The following is a 20283-nucleotide window of genomic DNA, read 5'->3' as shown; positions in this document are numbered from 1 at the left end:
TAAGTAAATAGGGAAATGCCATCTCAAAACTAGAATGTTTTGTCAATGAGAGGCAATGTAGGAGGAAGAGGATGTGACAACTAGTGAAATGCTAAAATATATCAAAAGGATTTTCTGTTAACCGAATGTGGTAGGATCTCACATGAGCTAGAGCATACCAATTTAAAACAGTGGCTTTGAGCAGATAGGAGAATCCTACTTGTACTCCCAGAAATATACAGGGATTATTTCCATTGTTTTTTGTTCAATACAAGCTGAGGGTGAGTGAAAGTACTAATGATTGATTTGAGGAAGAACTTGATGAACTTACTGCTACCAAGCTTTTTTAAGCCATGGGTCAAGTGCCTGACTGCTTGTTTATGTTCTGAACTCAGTTTGTCTTCCATTCTCAATTAAAAAAGAATGCACATAACAAGAAAAACAAAAACAAGGAGCAGCATAAAGTCCACAGGATTGACAGAGTCCAGACATGTTATTTGCCTGGTTGTCTAGAAACGGTTATGTACATCTCATACTGATGCCAGAATTCTGAAGGAAAATTCAGGGGAAAATTTTATTTTTTCTTTTACAGAGATTTGAACAGGAAAAGCAACCAAGTTAAAGACTGCAAGGCCAAAATTGAGCTACTTGGAACTTATGATCCACAGAAACAGCTTATCATTGAAGATCCATACTATGTATGTGTAAGAAATTCTTTGGGTGGCTTGATTAAAAATTGTGTGTGTGTAGTATATAATCTTCCCAGATCCCACAGTTGGCATATGATACATAATCTGATGTTACACAGTGAAGAGTAAACTTTTTTTTTAAGGACTTAACTATAAATTACTGGAATAGGAAAGGAAATTGCTATTGTGCTTATAACAGTTATTGAAAGTTAAATAATGCAGTGTACCTATGTTTTTAATATTGGGTGAAACACTATTTGATCAGCCTCCTTGCAAAGAGGATGTGATCAGGAAAGTTAGAGACAAAGCCATTGACACAGGTTGCTAAAAAAATTAGATAATACCAGCCAGGAGCAAAAAATTAGTCAAATATTCTTCAGGTTAGGAAACAGAAGTAGATGAAGATGCAGTAGGGTTCTATAAAATCTTGATATCATGGGGAAAGCTGAATAAGGAATTGCTATTAATTACCCAGAAAGTAGAGAGTACAAAATGGTATTAGTGGGAAGCAGGTTCAAAACAAAAAGGCGTTTGTTTTGGGTTTTTTGTTTCCACACAGTGCTTCATTAAACTGTGAAACTCAACATAACAGGTTAGTGTGAAAATAAAATAGGAAAGGACTTAAAAAGCTCAAAAATGAGTTGAAGACATACGTGAAGGCAAGTCATGCCAGGACTGTTGAATACAAAGTCACAGAGTTTGTGGAAATTCCTGAGCTCAAATTAGAGAGAAATGCGCCAACGCTATCACCAAGTATTTGCACTGTTTTTATTTTTCCTAATGTCTCTTGTTTGCCATTACTGACAGTGGCGAAACCAGTCTGCAGTTTGTATTTGCTCCTTAGCCAGTACTGTTATTCTTACTGTTATTCTTTTCTTCTTTTCTAGGGGAATGAAAAGGACTTTGAAACTGTTTACGAGCAGTGTCTTAGATGCTGTAAAGCATTTTTGGAGAAGTATCATTAATGCTTCATCATATAATTTCTAAAAAAAATACTTAGCTTCTCCTGAAATGTGTAAAATTTACTTGATTGATGTATTTAAATTGTAAAATTATGCCTCTACGTTCAATACTTCCTCAGTTTAATTTTGTATTTTAGCTGTTTTGTCATCTAATGAAAAAATATAGAAAGGTTTCAATTGGATTACATGATCAACCATTTTGTCACACATCAATGTAGTTATAAAGTATATGATTCAGGATAAATTTTCTGTAAACTCTTCCATTGCTTTCTCACAAGCACTGTAAAAGTAACACCGTGCTTCTTTTTATGTAATGCTAACAGAACTGAGATCAGTCAACTTTCAGTGGTAGTGTGTGAGATGATTGATGTCTAGCTTAGCTGTGTCATCCCAGTATCATTAGGCAGCCTTAGGATGGAAGCCGTTTCACATGGAGCCTGCTAGACTAAAAGATCTGCTGCCTGTAGAACTGGCTAAGTCTTCCTTTGCTCTTCTGGTCAGTTCCTAGCACACTGACACAAGCACATGTAACACAGCATTTAGTTAAATCAGAAAACATACCATCTTAAAAGCTGACATGTGAAATTACATTTTGTATCTCACAGTAGTAAAATACTAAAGTCCATGCAATACAATGGATGAGAAATTTGCTGTAATCCCAGTTCCTACATGAGGGTCAGACTATTTCCAGATTTACTCAGGAGAACGTACAGCCTATCAAAAGTGTTCTGTGAGAGTATAGTTCAGTGTAAAGACAGTCCATCTATAATGCAATACTAAATTAGCAGAAGGCCAGTAAGACAGTTCTGCTTTTGGACAAAATTTGAATGCTTTGTAAAAGTCTATGCCTGCTTTTCTAAGCATCACCCCTCCTGTCTGCCTTAGACATGTAAATGTACTGAGATCAGTAATATAAGTGATACCATGATGATTTTTGTGTTTTGAATATTCTCAGCACTGGTATGAACTAGCATTACCACATTATCTGTAAAACTGGATCTATAAAATTTGTTTTCTTATTTAGCCTTGTTTTTTTTTCTCTTGCTGCATTCCAAACTTCTAGTCTTTGTACTTGTAACCTGCTCAACGTTCTGGGAGAGAGATGGATTTCAACAGAAGATCCTGTTATTCTTGGGGAGGTTGCAATCTGGTGTCACTCTGTGTATGTTGCAGACTTCACAATGGGAATTAAGTTTCTTGGGACTTCTGCTGGAGAATAGATGTGTTTGTGTTAATGAGGTTTCTGTTTTGTGCTAAAATTTCAACCAGACGTAAAACTTCAGAACCTGTTTAGAAAAGGCAGATGGTGGAAGGAATACTTAAATACAGAAATTCAGAATCTTTGTGCATTGCTGCTTTACCATCAGTTTTGACTTCTAAAAAAATTAATTGCAAGCTAATAGCTATTTCACTTTTCAGGGAAAAGAGTAATACTCTATTTCAGATCCAATTAAGTACTGACTCTGGAAAAATTATTTTCGATTCCTTTCATTAATGTTTTGACAAAGTAAATGGGAAGAAATTATGGACAGTTAGGGACAAAGCATCCTAGATGTGGTTTTTTGATGCACTGACCTCAAAGGTGGAAGTATTTAAGCATAATCTAATGTTATTCCCTGCCAGAATGACCATTTCAAATATTCCAGTGAAAGTAAAATAACTCATAAGATTGAGAACATGATGGTTTGTGATTTCCTGTTCATGGCTATGTAGGAATTCAGCCTATAGTTTTCTACTTATTAAGGCTAAGATTGAAAGGTCTTAAATCTTTATCTGTGAGCTGCTGGGGTAACAAAGGAGATAAGAGGATATGGTTGTTTACCTTCACTAGGCTCAGGAATCTTCCTGTAAAGTGATACTAAGTCAAAACTCGTGTTAAATTCTGTTCGCATTTTAAAAGCTTCAGCCTTGAGACAGATTTTCAGCAAGCAATCTAGTGACTTAATAATTAACCACCCCTACTAGGAGGAGTAAGCTGGTTGAATTATTTTTATAATCAGTATTTTTTTTATGGAAGTGGGGAAGGAGCACTATGGTATTTTGTACAAATTTGTAGAAGCCCAGAATACAGAACAGGGATTGCCTTCGGGAAGGACAGTTGCACAGAACCATTATTTGGGTTCAAAGAAAAACAGTGAACACAGGATTAAGACACAGATCATGCATCATGCAGATGAGTAAGTGCTCACACATCCCAAATATCACTCATGAAAAATGTAATTTTGAATAAAAAAATACAGAACTGACTCCTGTTTCTCCCTCCCCGCTCCCCCAGCTTGTTATATTTTAAATGGTAAAGTTAAAGACTAAAGAAAGTCTACTATAGTATTAGGTGTGTTTTCTGTCAGAGCCTGGTGGCTTCTGCTAAATCTAGAGAAAACTTCCAGGGGATTAATTTATTTATATTAATAGATTAAATCATTAAATAAGTTGCTATTTCCCTTTTACAAGGAGATTTTCTAGAACGTTTTTGTTTAGCCACATTTTGGGTATCCTACTAGAGAAATCAAGCTTCCCAATATTTTGAACTCCCGTGTTAAGTATTAACCTGTGGTCTGGCTTGGGGAACCACAGTGAAGCACAGAGTTCCACCCAGGTTTACTGTAGATGTGCAGCTTTAGTGAATCCTGTGGAAGTTGATCCCTTTGACAGGTTTTCTGCAGGCATGTATTCCATCCATTGAGACATGGAATTTAGCTTTCTATTTTTTTTTCTATTTGCTGAAAGCAAATAAAAGCATGTACTTAAATACAGCTATATTCCAGGATGGGATTTTGTTCTTCTGTCAGTTTTTCTTCTAAAGAGGTGGGTGCTGAAGGCTCTGAAGTGTCAGTTTGCAGAATGTCAGCTCCTGTAGTTCTCAGGGTGAGGAGGGCTGTGTTTTGTTTTGATTATACATCTTGTGGTTCAAACTGAGGATAGAACGGGAACTATAAATGCCAGCAGTGCCTGTGGTTCATTGTAGTAGGTTGGCCCTAGCTGGATGCCAGGTACTCATCAGAGCCTCTCTCTTGTTCCCCTCTGCAACTGGATAGGGGAGGGAAAATAAAACAAAGGGTTCATGGGTTGAGGTAATAACTTGGAGAGGCCACTCACCAAATAGTGTCATGGGCAAAAGAGACTCGAGCTGGGGATTTTAACTGAAATTATTGCTATCAAATTCAGAGCAGAATGTAAGTAAAAATAAGACCTTAACACTCTTTTTTCCCAGCTCTACCTCTTCCCCCAGCAGTGCAGGGAGATAGGAATGGGGGTTATAGTCAGTTTATCACAGGTTGTTTCTGCTCCTGCTCAGGGAAGGAGTCCTTCCCCTGTTCCAGCTTGGGGTCCCTCCTACAGGAAATAGCTCTCGATGAACTTCTCCAGCCTGAGTCCATCCCACAGGCATCAGTCCTCCCCAGCCTGCTGCAGTGTGGGTCACTCTTGCACAGGGTGCAGTCCCTCAGGCACAGCCTGCTCCAGCCTGGGTCCCCCACAGGGTCACAAGTCCCACCAGCAAACCTGCTCCAGTGTGAGCTCCTCTCTCCACAGTCTGCAGGTCCCTGCCAGGACCCTGCTCCAGCACGGGTCTCCCATGGGTCACAGCCCCTCTCAGCCACACACTGCTCCAGCATGGCCTCCTCCAGGGGCTGTGGGTGGATCTCTGCATCCCTGTGGTTCTCCAGGGGCTGTGGGTGGATCTCTGCATCCCTGTGGTTCTCCATGGGCTGTGGGTGGATCTCTGCATCCCTGTGGTTCTCCATGGGCTGTGGGTGGATCTCTGCATCCCTGTGGTTCTCCATGGGCTGTGGGTGGATCTCTGCATCCCTGTGGTTCTCCAGGGGCTGCAGGGGCACAGCTGCCTCACCATGGGCTGCACCAGGGGCTGCAGGGGAATCTCAGCTCTGGTACCTGGGGCACCTCCTGCCCCTCCTTCTGCACTGACCTTGGTGTCTGCAGAGCTGTTCCTCTCACCTTCTCATGCAGCTCTTCTCTGGCTGCAATTTCAACTGTGCAATAACTTTTCCCTTCTCAACTGTGTTATCCCCATAGGTGTTAACATTTCTGATTGGCCCAGCATGTCCATCCTGGAGCTGTCTGGCATGGGCTCTGCTGGACATGGAGGAAGCTTCTGGCAGCTCTTCCCAGAAGCCACCCCTGTAGCCTTCAACTACCAAAGTCTGGCCATGCAAACCCAAAACATGGATTTATAGATTGCACATAAAAATTCTTTTCCTGTTTGAGTCATTTTACTGTGACAACTGGAATTAATATCTGATTTAAGGAAGAAAAGGAAACATATCAAGGTTTTTGGAGTAACACTAACTCCTTAAAAATTCCACAATACTAAAATGATTTGCTCAATATTTTCTGATTAGATTGCCTTGCAGTATCATGAACAGACTGCACATTATTAAAAAAAAAACCACAAACAAAAAGCCCCTCCCCAAATAAAACCCAAAAACCAAACAAAAACCTCAGAACATCTGTTAGTCTACAAAAATATTCCATTTTATAATGCTGTAGAGAATCTGAGCAGCCTTGTAGTCTGGGCTTTCTGTAGGTTTGAAACAGATCTATCCATTCTCACAAATCCAGCATATCCAAGTTATGGAACTCTGAAGTGAGTACATCTTCTTACACTAGTGAACTCTTCGTGGAAAGAAGTTTAAGTGTGGATAAATGATAGTAGCTACCAGAAGATGGGTTGTTTACTTGGATTCAATGAACAGAAAGCAAACTGAGAACAACTTAATACCAAACACTTTATTACTTATGCTTATTTACAGTATTTACATATTGCACGTTCGCTGGAATGTTTTATACATTTATTATATAAAGTAAATTAATGGCAGCTTGTGTTTGTATACAAAATCCATGCTCCACTGTCCCAAAAAGTATGTCTACTTGGAATTACATTCCTGTTTGTCATGCAATTTGTACTCCAGGGTACAATGTGACCCTAATGCAAGTCTGTTTTAACCAAACTTTTAAAAAATTGTATAAGCATGAAGAATATCAAGTGACCACAACTACTGTGGAGCAGATCTTTAGTAGTTCTAGATATACAAACAAACATTCCTTAAAACTGTAGAATTAAGCAATAGAACATGAATTTTCTTGGTGAAATATTTGTGTTTACATAATTTTTGGCAGCATTACACATCAATTGTAGTGTGTTTTTTAAGTATGGAGCATTAAGTACTACTGGCAGTTATGCTACTGTAGAGAATGTCAATCTGCAAACAGTTGATGACATACAAAATGCATGTTAAAAGAATTATGGGAAGTAGTCTGTCAATCTGCAAAAATAAATCTCTTGTTCACAATGGAATTCACTAAAAGGTAGTAAGTTATATTTCCCTGTTGGTTTCCAAGGCACTTCTCTTGGTTCTTGGTGTTTCTTGTCATGGTAATAATATCTAGTAGATTAAAAGAAAAAAGAAAATTGCCTTTCATCATTTTTATACTCACATACATGTGTTAGAGAATGTGTTTATCATAATGAAAAGAATAAATAAAACTGAAGAATTCAGTAATAACTTTGGAAAGATCAACAGTGAATTTCAGATTTAGCTCAGTTCTTACCAGCCTGACTGTTATATTAATACTTTCTTTGTTAATCAAGGCTAAAATTCTGGAAAGCATCACTTTTTTTGATGGTTCATTTTTGGTAGAACCACTAGGGAGATCCACGTCTACCTATTAAAAATGTGCTCATAGTTACTCTGTTCCAATGACTACATCTGAAGTTAAAAAGTGAATAAACCTCAGGAACAGCATTAACAGATTGCAAACTGCTGTCTAAATGCCTTGGTGTCAGGAGCTGTTGATGGCATGTCCAGTTGGAAGGATCTAGGAAGGATTTGATGTTTCATTTGGCCTAACTGTGAAGAAACTTGGATTCATATAAAAAAGAAACAAATAGAAGTAGCTTTTTTAGAGTTGGTTGTATAACTATAGCCCCTGGAATATGCCAACACTGAGCCACCACAAACTAAGCAGGAGCTGCAGTGGTTCAATTTGCTGCCTGTTCTATTAAGTCTTCCAGAAGAGTTCTTGGAATGAAATCACCACCATGCCTATGACACTAATATCAAAATCACCAATACAAAATTGCAGGTTTCTACATTGCTTATGTATCTATTTTGTCTCTATTCTAGAAATGTTGATTCAAAGGTTGAGCAGTGAAGGTTTTCACAATCCTACTGCCCCACACCTTTAAAGCTTGTAAGAAAATGTAGTGTAAAATGTAATGCAGATACACATATCTAAGAAGTCTATCCTCTTCTAGACAGGAGAGCACTGAATGCTACAAGTTTGTCCACCCAGATTCATGTGTTTATATGCCTGTTGCTGTTCTTATTTAGAAGTAAAAAAATGTACAGTGTCTTTTCAGTCAGCAGGAACTACACAGCTGAAAGACTCTTACATGCAAACAGACCCAGATGAAGCTTTGGTGTCTTACAGCCATCAAAAATTCATGGGTGGTGGGGGGATAAAAAACAGTGGTAATCTGATGCTAGAATTCTGCTGATGGTATTTTTCACAGTTAAACTTTCATACCATCTGTCTGAACATAGGTAACTGTCTTCCCCATCAGTGTGAATTCTCTGATACTCTGAGCTTCTCTACATTTTCTACTGCTTAAGTATAAATTGTAATGGAATAATTTGTATGCGAAGTCAGTTGGACTTGACATAATCCATTGAATATCAAGCTATTGGTGCATACAGAAATACTTGTTAGTAGTATTTAAACATTAAGTTTTGCAATTTTTGAAAGCTATTAGAAAATGTAATAATGTTACAGAAAACCTTAATGTAATCTAGGGGTTTTTTTCTGGCTTTGCAGATAGGACAATTACTTTTATTTTTTTTAAATACCCTTCCTTAGAGGAGGAAACTGATGTAAATTTTCCTTGTCTTGCATTTTCATCTAGCTTATTTTCTGTATGTATGCTCCCACTGTATCCTATTTAAGATATGATGTTAAAAAGTGATGTTTAGAAGAAATTAACATGCTTTTGGTTTGATCAGTGTGTGGTACAATCTACAAGTTAAACACTTATGTAATGTAATAAAAACTTTTCCATGGGAAGTGGGAATATGCAGCTCACTGGGGGTGAAAAACAGTTAGGATGCTCATCTGTCATCTCATCAACACCTGCTTTTGTATGGGTAACTTAACAGTTTTGTATCAGCTAAATCAGTTTTATAAACCCCTGGCGTTTTCATAAACCTTTGAGTAGACCCCAGATTTTTAGCATTTATAAATCTGTTTTACTTTTTTTTTTTTTTTTTTTATTTCATATAGTCTGTTATATGCATCAGACTAGGGATATTAGGCTGGAACTTAGCTGAAGGATGGTGGATAGTCTTAGTGGAGATTCTGAATGCAATCTGACTACAGCCTCTGCTGAGAACATAGGTAACTAATTATACAACTCCTCAGCCAACTGTGCTAACTTCTAAAAGCACAAATGAAAGCTACTGTAAAGGCATATTACAGCTTTCCAAATTTGATTCTGGTTATTACCTGCATGATGATAAGCTCTGCAAGAAAAAGCTAATCTATATGAGAAGAATTTAGTGTTTTAAATATCAACATAAACTTTAAAATAATGTGCCAGTAGGATTTTGTAGTAGAACTCCCCATGCTTACATAAATTTTTTTCCCAAGTGTGCACACCCAGGTGGAATTCTGCTGTAATGTGATCACAGAGATCCACGCCCTGAAGATTATGAAGCTCTTAATGTTCAATCTGGTGCCAGCCACAGACATCCCACAGCAAGGAAAACTATGAGTTGCCTTTTAATAAACCTGGACAGTACCACACTAGTAACCATGTATACTGGCTTTTTAACTCAAAGCAGTAGTTCTGATAAAAGTCTTAAATTAGTTAACTTGGGAACCACTTCTTGGCACCAAGAAGAGGTGATTGAACATGCCCTGAGTAGCTGAATAAAACAGATCAAGCTATACTTTCTAGAAAACAGGTCTGCACTGAATAATACACTAACCCCTCATCTTAATTTCAGCTTCACTTTTATGGAATTCAAGTGTCTGACACTTCTTCAATGCACTCAGTGTTTCTCTGAGAAAGCAGCAGTCTACAGGAGAATGCAATTAAGGGCTGCTGTTTCCATTGTTACAAAATACTTGAAGCAAAATTCAAGTGCCCAAATATCTTGGTTTAAGAATAATATGAAAAAACGGATATATAATACGGTGTATAGGAATGGGATATTTACTGGAGTACTTCAGTTTTTTCTTTGTATATTTTAAGTTTCCAACTTTATCTTGTATTTTCAACATTTGTCACATACATTACTAGTATGGTCAATACATCTTGAGGCGTTTCACACATTTTTCTGAGTTCCAAAGTAAATTTCAATTTTAAGCTTGTTAGGGGTTTTTCAAATAATATTTGACCTGTATGTACAAATATTAATTATTTGCATCTGCATCTTAAGGAAACAAACAACTGGTAGATTTCTTTAATATACTTTTTATAGTATATAAACCTCATTTTCTCTGCTTAGCCCAAGACTCCAACTGCTTGCACCAGTCTTGTATTTATTAGTGTGTGTCTATTTATTAGTGTATTAGTTTTACTTTATTTGAAATAACTTTAGATGCTTTAGAAGTTTTTAAAACGCCATTAATATTTGTCAGTACAGAATCTTCAAAAGTATGTAATAATATGTGATAATGCAGTCCTTAGTCCCTGAACTACTCCTCACAGTGCAAGGACTTTCAACATAAGTTATCAGATCAGTGTTGGTCTCCAGCTAACACGTGAAGAACAGGTAATGGAAAAAGGGAGGGCACCTACAGTAGCACCTGCAATTTTCAAACAGAAGCAGTAAAATCTGTATGGCTGTAGCCAAAGTGGCTGTGACAAATGCTATCAAAAGGGTTTTCAGATTCATCACCATCTGTCACAGGAACTGCTCATGATCTGAATTGTGAACTTTATTTAGCTGAAGACTTCAGGAATTGTGTTCCTGGCATCTCTTACCTACTGCAGATATGGGCAACTTAACAGTTATGGGATGTATCTGCATGGAGTGAAGCAAAGCAAGCATGAATATGGGAGCTATTAGGAAGCTGGCAGAAGAGAGGCTGAAGAACAGAACAAAAAAAAACCAAACCCAGCATCAAAGACAGGACTCGAGCATAGTTGTGTGATCATGAGAAGGGATTACAGAATAAAATTAATTAGAGGTGGTGCTGGTGGCAGCCAGGGAGTACAGCCTGGATGGCTGACTGGAAAAAAAAAAAGACTACTGAGAGATCTGATAATGCAAATATGCTGCTCTGGCTTCACTCATGCAATCTCAACAAGGGCTGTTACTGGGTCCCTGCATTGCTCATGTCTGTATGACAGGCAGAAAGGGAACATACACTCTAAAAAAAGAAAAAAAAAAAAGAAGATGGAGATCAGTTATATATATACAGGATACATGAGAAAAACTGAAATCTCCATAAGACACACTATACCATAAACACATGCCACACGTGCCAACTTAGGTATGTGTTGTGACAGTAACATGTCTAACTCCTGTTTTCATGTATTATTTTCTTGCTTGATCTTAGCTCTGAGTTTCAATGTCTTGTGTGCTTTGAAGCTGTACTAGTCCAAAATGCACTTTAAGTACAAATAAAAATACATTATATTTTTTCTTCTCTCCAAATTGATCTCTAAACATAGATAGATGTCCTCAGATCTGAAAAATCCAACAAAACTACCAGTTTGCCAAAGTAATAGTCAATCTATAGCCCAGCCTACTTATAAACCTGCAATGAAACAAAAATCAGATGCTGAACAAAACAGGAAACCTAATTTGTTTCACATGAATGGAACTGAGGCAGTGGAAAAGCCCTGAAGAGAAAAGAGGCTTAACCTTACAGAGACACCAGTGCATCTCCAGATGTATGGGGTAGAGGATAGTCTTCTATCTGCTAATCGAGCTGCTTACCACTACTGATTTGTGTGAATAAAAGAAGTGGACAGGTGTAACTGACACTGAAACATTGAGCAAAGGTTGTTTGAGAGAGGGACATTCGTGAATAGACTCCCAGCTTGAGATATGAATTACTTTAGTTGCTATTCCTTTGCATAACAAGTTCATGTTTACATAACAGGTTGTTAAGATACAGATACAATTTTCTAAAGAAAGGGAGAAAATAATTTCACACTCTGATGTATCTGCTTATTGGTATTAATAACAGGTAACACCTATTTGCAAAATTAAACAAATTATGTCTCATTTATCCAGACTGGATAGAGAGAATTACTTGAATAGCTCCATGAGGTTTTCCTGCAGTCATGTTTTCTTTAGATTAAATAATCCTAATTCCTGCTACTATTCTTGTATACATGTATATTGAGATTTCTAGACCTTTGGTCATCCACGTTGCTCTCCTTTGGACTCTTACAAGAAGAATGCCTATGTCCTCAAGTGTGGTGCCCTTAATTACAAGATTCCATTAACAGTAATTATGTCAGGAGTTTCAGAAACAATGCTTCTATTTATAAATTCCAGTATTGTTTGACCTTCTCCAAGTGTAACACTGCTGACTAGCTTAGTTTGCAGTCCACAACAAAACCTATGTTTTCGACAGCACTAACTAGTCACCAAATTCCATGTATTTCTGCAGTTGAATAATCCTACAGGACTTCGTAATTCTGTTTGTTATCTATAATCCTGGTTTTAGGCTATTTGGCTTATTTTCCAAGATTATTTTTAATTTCCAGGTTGTACTGTATCATGGTTGCTTGTCCTATAATACTTAAGTATTCTATCACCCAAGTTATTAATGAAAATAATGAACAATATCAACCCCCTAATGAAGCTGTATGACACTGGTCAGTACATTTTTCCAGTTTTACTTATGTATCTTTTCCCAGTCATTTTTACATTTATTTGATCCTATTTCCTGAGCTTCCTTGTGAGACTGAAGTGCAAAACTGTCAATGCTTAAAATAAAATAAAATGAAATAAAATAAAATAATAAAATAAAATAAAATAAAATAAAATAAAATAAAATAAAATAAAATAAAATAAAATAAAATAAAATGCTTAATATTTATTACTTTTCTCACTGATTCCTTTCACAAGATGTCTATTTTGTCACAGAGTTAAAGCCTCTTGGCTCGACAGCATTTGTTACTGACAAATCTGCATGGTCATTATTTATCCCTTTGTCCAAGATCACATTTTGTCTCAAGTAAAGATTAAAGACAGAATGTAAATTAGTCCTTCTGTATTCTTATGTTACAGTTATCTAAAATACAGATAGTTTGGGAGTACTTCTTGGCCTTTGTTTTAATTTTAGTGCATGATGATATTTCCTAAGCATTTGTGGGAAACAGAGGCCCATCTAGGGAAAGAAGGAAGGAATTAACCTCTAGACATGAGAGGTATACACAAGGAAATCCCAAAAAATCTGAATAGTCTGAAGTTAGTTTATCAATGCTACTATCAATACATTTTAACTGAATTACTATAAAAGCACCTGTGACCTATCTGCATTTATAAAGCTTTGATGTGTATAGCTATGTACACATTAACTCATACTACTGAGTAATGAGTACAGCACACATCTACAGCTGCACACATAAAAGGGCGGCTGCTGCTGCCTATACAGGCAATTGTGTACTGAGTAAACTCTTGAAAAATAAGCCACAGCTGTTGTGTTTTGTTCTGTAACAACAAAATGCACTATCTGCTAACTGTATGCTGCTATAAAAAATTCACAGATGATGCACATGGACGTTTATGTAATGATTTCCAGTAGGGGGTACCCTTTCCTTAATGCCAAAATTTGCCAGATTAAGCCAGTTACTTAAGTCCTCTGGGGGGGTAATACCTTATCTGAAGGAGAGTTGTTATTATACTCCCATGAATTTTCATGTATGAAACACAATATCCACTGCTTTGCTATGTAGTGTAATGTAATTTCTGCTAAGAAAAAGCTTACCTTTATCCTTCCATGCACATAGGGCTTACTGCCAATCGAGTAAGAAGCCTGGCACATCTTTTATAGTCTGTATGAAAAAAAAAAAAAAAAAAGCATTACTAGATTACCAAAGTAATAAAATTTGCCTTTAAAAATCAGAGTTGTTTTCAGTATGCAATTTTGTGTCATAGCAAAGTTCAATGAATACTTTGTTTGCAACAGAATAAAAATCAACTCCTCTTACTTAAACAAGGAATGTGTAAAAATTGGGTAATAACTAAAAGCCATGTCTAATGGCACGTGTAACTGTGCAACTGACTTCTGCACATGTTCTATCTGTAAACAAACAGCATGAATGTGCTTGGAGGCTCTCCAAGTGTATGTATGTATGTATAAAAATTTATACATCTGTGGCTGTGCTTCCGTGCAGGATCTAAACATGTGACTCTAGTATTTCCATATTAGAGAGAGAGTAAGTAGTGCTCATCCACCTTTGAAATCCAGCCCCCCTCCATGAGCAAGTCTGTCAACTTAGTATTAAGTAATGCCACTCTCCAATAGATTTTCTTCCTGGGAAAGCTGTTAAATTAGACAATAACATCTTCTAGTCATACAAATCTTAAGTCCAGCCCAAGCAGATGACCATATCATAAACATTCATAAGCGTATCAAGTTTCATCTTAAAATTGTTTTTTCCACAGTAGTCCTATTGTTAGTTGTTCATATTTTAGGTACCTTCAACTTTTTGATGCATTCATAGTAAGACACAGAACCAATGCAAAACTAAAGAAATTATTTATAAGTTTGTTTTTTTTTTTCCTTTACATAAAAAACTGAAAGCAAATATTGTGAAAGTTGGTTATGGACAGACAGCAAAGTAAATTATTTTTCAGGTACCAATGCTACTACACTGTACCATGTACTAGAAGGTATGCCAACACAATGCTTTTGTACTGGCTACCACCACTCTGCAGCATCAGAGACACTTTTAGTTTCTTTGCTGTTTGGCCTTCAGATTTCTACACAGAAGAAACAGTGTAATTTGAAGTCAGAATATAATCAAAAAGTAACATAATTCTGTGCATGAAGAGTTAAAGCAGGCTGTTCATCTCATTTTCCTAATAGAAGTTACTTTAAACAGATGTTAGTCAATCCAGCCCAGTAAGTGATGATCACTTTTGTTAGGCATTATTTCATTAATGAGTAACTACATCCAATGTTTTCTGGAGATGAAATGTTAACAAACACCAACTCACAGCATAGATATAGTATAACTGCCACTCATACAAATTATCCTCCATTTTCCAGACATTATGTTGGAGGACATGTCACCTGTCAGGAGGAAAAGGCTAATTTAGAGCCATTAAGGCCACCTAGTTTTTAGCTTCATAGTTTGGAGTACTCATTAGTGCTGAGCCAAGTGATGTTTGTGTTGTGATCCTTATGAAAAAGGTAATATGAATGTTGCTTGTTCAGAAGAGACAAGTTATGAACAACTTACATCTCCACCCATGTAAACAGAGGGTGAGCTGGTTACCTGTCATCTAGAAATCCTTGTCTTTCCAAGGAATTCCTAATCTGAAGCCTTACAAATAGAGAAAATGTCCACAATTCTTACCAAATATGCCTTTAAAAAGCACTGGGCTGAAATATTTATTAATACTTGAAACTTGGAATCTGTAGCTCTTGTTTCTATTCCCAGCTTTGCTACTGACCCAACTGGTTGACCTCAGACAAGTAAAATAAAGTGTGCTTCCATTCTAAAAAGGCTGTACTAAAATAGCATCTGCTTACTCAACAGGTCCACCTCAGTATGAATCTGGAGTCACATCTACTGACTGATAAATGTCAGTGTTTGATTTTTATTCAATTCTCACTACTGCACAACAGAGATGAGGTATCATAAACTGCATTTGCTTAGTTGTGTCCATCTGCACTTACTTTTTTTTCTAAGCTAAGAAGTTATACTTTTATAATTCACTGAAGAAAAATGTTGCAGAGATTAATTGTCAACACCATTGGTAGATTGGTAGCTGAACAGTCAAACTAGAAAAGGTCTATAAAATGTGTCCTACATAACTAATCAATAAAAAGTAAATAACCCCACCTAGATTTGTGATCCTATATTGAATTTACTGCACTGGATATTGCATATAAAGTATTTGTGAGAGAAGTCATGTTCCTATGAAAAGCAAACACTTGGTTTGGAACCCATGAGGCAAATACATCAGTACCTAAGGATGCAGTGTTTACAGCCATTCTACATAGTGTATTTGCAATGAGAATGTTTTATTTCCATTTTCCCCTCTGTAATGCTGATGCTGTTCTAGCAATCCTGTAGAGAATACTTAGCACATTTTAGAGTCCAAAGTTGTTTTTTTTTTTGTAGGGAATGCATTCTGACATTGTATCAGTACTGATACTTGTTAGAGCTAATAAATTTCAGAGTTTCCTCTTGTTTTAGAGAAGTGTCTGCTTCTGTTACTTACATGCTGGGATGGTGCAGTCCCTTGTATTGTGATAAAGCCGATGAAAGTGTTTGCTACATTTTGGGCTGAAGTAGAGTGGACCTGAAATATAAAGAAACAATAAGTTATGAATCAGCAGAGCTCACACTTAAGCAGTGTAGCTTATGGTATGTACATGAAATATGGATACTTATATACTTATATAATGCAAAATTAAAACATACCTGTTAAATGCTTCAAGAACTTGTCTTTCATCCTCAGATCTCTGGGAACTATTTCTGTTGGACAGAAAAAAGAATAGTTACTCTGCACTGGACCTATGCTTGCCATAGTATGAGGTCAGGGAATACTCTGTCCAGCAACACCACCACTATATCTTGACATGTGCATGGAGGTCAAAAGTCCTCTGCATACAGTAGGCCAAATTGAAAGCATATACCTTACTTTCACCTTGTAAAATGCTCTGCAAAACACTGTGCTGATTGGAACAATGTCTGTTAGGTCAGAAATCATTAATGACTATGGTTATTAACTGAGAGTCAGATTTTAGCTCTCTGTGGACTACAAATTTACCTAGATTTAAATTCTTTCCTATTACATGAGTAGTAAAGACCCAAAGATATATTCAAGTTTGGAGTTGTGTCTTCTAATCCTCTTATGCAAATGTAACCACTGTTCTGTCCCAGGTATGTCTGTAGAAGCACTGTTCTACTGTAATCATGAAACTGGATTGATCTACTTACAGGAATCTTCCCTCCCTCCCTCCCTCCCCCTCAGCAGTAAATAAAATTCACAGGAAATGATTCCAAGCAAATTGCTCTCTTCTGGCTCCCTATGTTTGTGGTTTACCGCCTTGTGTTTTGTGTTCAGCAGATGGCAAAATGAAACTGGTTTACTGAAATCCATTTTAGCCCTAACCCCTGCTTGTGACTTCCTGATTTACAGCTATCTTTGATTGCTTTCCGTTACAAACTCTGTGCTGATAGCTTAGTGCTGATTGTGTATGATATGCTATATGGTGCTTTATTTACTTGACCATGAATGCCTGAGCAGCCTTTTTCATTCCCCTGGCACCTCTTATCAGATATAAAGCTGAGAGCATTTCCATCCAGATCCGATTCACTTGTGAATTTAGACACTTCTCGAAAGTCATTCTTCATTTACTTCTAACTTTAGTCAGTGTAAGTAAAATTGACCTTATCCTATTTGACCTAATTATGCCATGAAGAGCATTAAAAACACACATGCTTCACTCAGAAATTTCCCATGGGACAAGCTCACTAGGAAAGTGATGCCAAAACTGAAATGAAAGACTCTTAACTGGTAGATCCTTTTCAGAGTTGCTGGGGAAAACTCCATTATAATAACAGTATGAAAAATCCTGTTTCAGAATCAGTAGCAACACTACCAACTAATCTATTCTGAAGCAGGATTATTAATTGTGTAGGTAATGGTCCCACACAAGCCAGATGTTTCACACCAACAGGGTGACCAAAAAATATGCCCCCGTTCTAAGATGAGATTTAAACCTGAGCAGATCATCGTCTGGCCTCTTTGACTCTTCAACATTTACAAAAAACAAATGTTCTCTCCTGTGTTGACCTTAAGTAGAACAAAATTGTCTTCCTCTGTGCATTCATTAATCATTCAAATGGAGAAGCAACATCTTCATGACACCCACCAATGAATGCAAATTATGAGGATATTTGAGTGTGAATGAGAATGACAAAAAGATACAATGAAGCTTTATGAAATCAATTAAGACAAAATAAATAACATACTATCAAAATGAAAGCCACTTTGGGAAAAGGTGAGTAGGTATTTGCTGGAAAATATTCCGGAAGTCACTTTCAGTTGGAGGGGTCAGATGAGCAGCAGTAAAGCTGTAGGAGCGTGGGAGTGACAGGGAACACTAACTTAGACATGGCAGCAGGAGAAACTAATCAAGTTTCAACCGGATGCACAGAAGTACATCACCAAACTAAGCAGGTTAGAGAAGAGCCAGTCAAACGAGCAGAAGGATGACTGCAGGAGTGTCCCAAACTGGTCACAGCCTGCACAGTGTCAGAGGAGTACTGTCTCAGTTCCCAAGTATTTCAAAGGTGCTACCTCTGGAGTACAAAAGGAACTGACAAGCAGGGTGAACAGTTCAGTGAAGCTGAGATGCAGGGAGGATTTCTATATGTAAGGTCTTTAAGAACATGCTAAGTCCTGCAGGAGAATTCTTGCTAGGGTCATTTCCAAGAAACACTTAAACCAAGCACATGATAATAAGTGGTAACCTTCCAGGAAAAAGCGTTTTCATCCCTTGTTTCTTTGATCTCAGCTCATTTCAGTCTTTCCCCATATTATTAAGTTTTGCTGAAAGCCACAGGAAGTTGGACTATCAGCTGAGTACATTATCCAGAGAATAAAAGACTCTAAGAGGTGAATGGAGGTTTTCTATTCCAAATTTGCCATCTGCGTCTGTTTCTGATACCAAAGGGAATCTGCAGGTATATTGAGTGGTGAATTCTTAATACAAAATTAGTAACCTCATGCACTACCTCATTCACCGAGGCACCTAGGGGAAAAAAAATGGACTGTGACTTACCAACTCTCTGCTCGTCCTGGTATCCTCCGTAGTCAGCCACTTCCCTTCGATCCAAGTTATAGTCATGCTTGGAGAAGTACTGCATCCCACTGTCCTTCTCCAGGTGGTACCTTTTCAGTTCCTGAATGATCTCCATGATGAGATTTAAGAGACTTTGCTTGTCCTTCAAATCTGTGGAGTCCGTTTTTTCTTTGCAGTATCCTGCTGAGAGCATTAAGAGTACCAGCCCCAGCAGCCCAGAAGACCTCAGTCCACTCATTGCAGTCCGACCTGAGGAGCGCAGGAGGGGATGAAGAGGAAGGATCCGCTGCTATGTGAGATCTACTGTTTCACTGGAAGAGAAAAGTGGGGGTGGGTCGAAGGTGGGGTGACTCGTGGGGGTGGAAGCGGAAACATTAGCGGTGGAAATAGCAGGGACCGCTTGGCAGGTTACACACGGCGGGGGCACCGGAGAGACCGGGAGAGCGCTCCGGGCTGCGGGGGCTGGCGGAGCGGGACGGGGCGGGCAGTGCCACAGCGCCGGCCCCGGGCAGAGCGGCCCCGGGCAGAGCGGACCCGGGCAGAGCGGACCCGGGCAGAGCCGCCGCGGGCAGAGCCGGCCCGGGTAGAGCGGCCCCGGGCAGAGCCGGCCCTGGCAGAGCGGCCCCGGGCAGAGCGGACCCGGGCAGAGCGGACCGGGGCAGAGCGGCCCCGGGCAGAGCGGACCCGGGCAGAGCCGCCGCGGGCAGAGCCGTCCCGGGCAGAGCCGGCCCTGGCAGAGCGGCCCCGGGCAGAGCGGCCCCGGGCAGAGCGGCCCCGGGCAGAGCCGGCCCGGCGCTGCCCGCACGCCTCCCCGCAGCCGGCGCCGGGCCCCGCGGCAGGGCGGGGGCGCACCCCGGAGCGGGGCCAGGCTGGGGGTGCCCCGGCGGAGCAGAGCCCCGGCTGGGACAGGCGTTCCGCCCCGCCTCTCCCCGCCCCGCCGCGGAGCGGAGGAGCGCGGCCGAGGGACGACAACTTTCCCCGAAGTTTCTGCCGGAGAGCCGCGGCAACTGTCCCCACCCTCGCTGCGGGGCTCCGCGCCCGGGCTGCGGGCAGGAGCGGCGGGACGGGAGGTGCGCGGCTGGGGGACAACCGGCCGGGGCAGGAAACAGCACTGCCAGTCTCTCCTTGTTCCTCGCTCTCCTTCCCCGCAGGGGCAGCCCGCAGCGGCGGCCAGCATCATCCCGGAGCCGCTCGCCTTCGGGCGACTGACCGCCCCTGGCGCACGGCCGCTCCGTGCGGCGGCTGTGCCCCGCCAACTCCGGCGGGGTCCGGCGCGGCCGCTCCCGCCGCGGGCTGTCACCGGTCCCGCCGCACGCCGCGCTCCGGCCCGGCGGGAGGGATGGAGGCGTGGGGAGGGAGACGGAGGGGAGACGCCGGCCGCTTTACCTGTGTCTCCGTCCCAGAAGCCGAGGTGTCTTCACCCCGGGAGCCGCTCCCCGGACGGCGGCAGCCCGCGAACCGCAGGGAGTCGAGTGTTCCGCGGCTGGCCCGCCCGCCCCCCTCCCGTCCCTGCGCTCCCGCCGTATCCACGAACTACTCCATCGCCGCCAGCCCCAGCGCAGCCGCTTATATAGGCTATAGGATGGACATGAGACGGCAGATAGTATCGACTTGGAAGTGGG

At 39.9% G+C, this 20283-nt stretch overlaps 2 protein-coding genes across 4 annotated transcripts in view; one reads left to right on the top strand and one right to left on the bottom strand.

Annotated features, from left to right (window-relative positions):
- ACP1 (acid phosphatase 1) overlaps positions 1–2653 on the top strand; it is a 19609-nt gene extending 16956 nt beyond the window's left edge. For both annotated transcript variants that reach the window (XM_056488895.1, XM_056488894.1), the window contains exons 5-6: positions 572–677; positions 1556–2653. In XM_056488895.1, coding sequence (XP_056344870.1) covers positions 572–677; positions 1556–1633 — 184 coding nt within the window. In that variant the 3' untranslated portion in view covers positions 1634–2653. The remainder of the gene's footprint in view (positions 1–571; positions 678–1555) is intronic.
- ALKAL2 (ALK and LTK ligand 2) overlaps positions 1–20283 on the bottom strand; it is a 22321-nt gene extending 2038 nt beyond the window's left edge. Inside the window, exons 1-6 of one of the 2 annotated variants that reach the window (XM_056488896.1) lie at positions 20048–20283; positions 18641–18972; positions 16272–16325; positions 16069–16149; positions 13601–13667; positions 6362–7032 (exon numbers count right to left, since the gene is read on the bottom strand). In XM_056488896.1, the coding sequence (XP_056344871.1) occupies positions 13603–13667; positions 16069–16149; positions 16272–16325; positions 18641–18899 (459 nt within the window). In that variant the 5' untranslated portion in view covers positions 18900–18972; positions 20048–20283 and the 3' untranslated portion in view covers positions 6362–7032; positions 13601–13602. Of the gene's footprint in view, positions 1–6361; positions 7033–13600; positions 13668–16068; positions 16150–16271; positions 16326–18640; positions 18973–20047 lie in introns of those variants that run through there. The other variant, XM_056488897.1, reaches the window with a different exon arrangement.

Source organism: Oenanthe melanoleuca, chromosome 3, assembly GCF_029582105.1.
Source record: "Oenanthe melanoleuca isolate GR-GAL-2019-014 chromosome 3, OMel1.0, whole genome shotgun sequence".
In the NCBI taxonomy this organism is placed as follows: domain Eukaryota; kingdom Metazoa; phylum Chordata; class Aves; order Passeriformes; family Muscicapidae; genus Oenanthe; species Oenanthe melanoleuca.
Note: the sequence above shows the minus strand (reverse complement) of the source record. Positions and strands in the feature narration are given on the sequence as shown.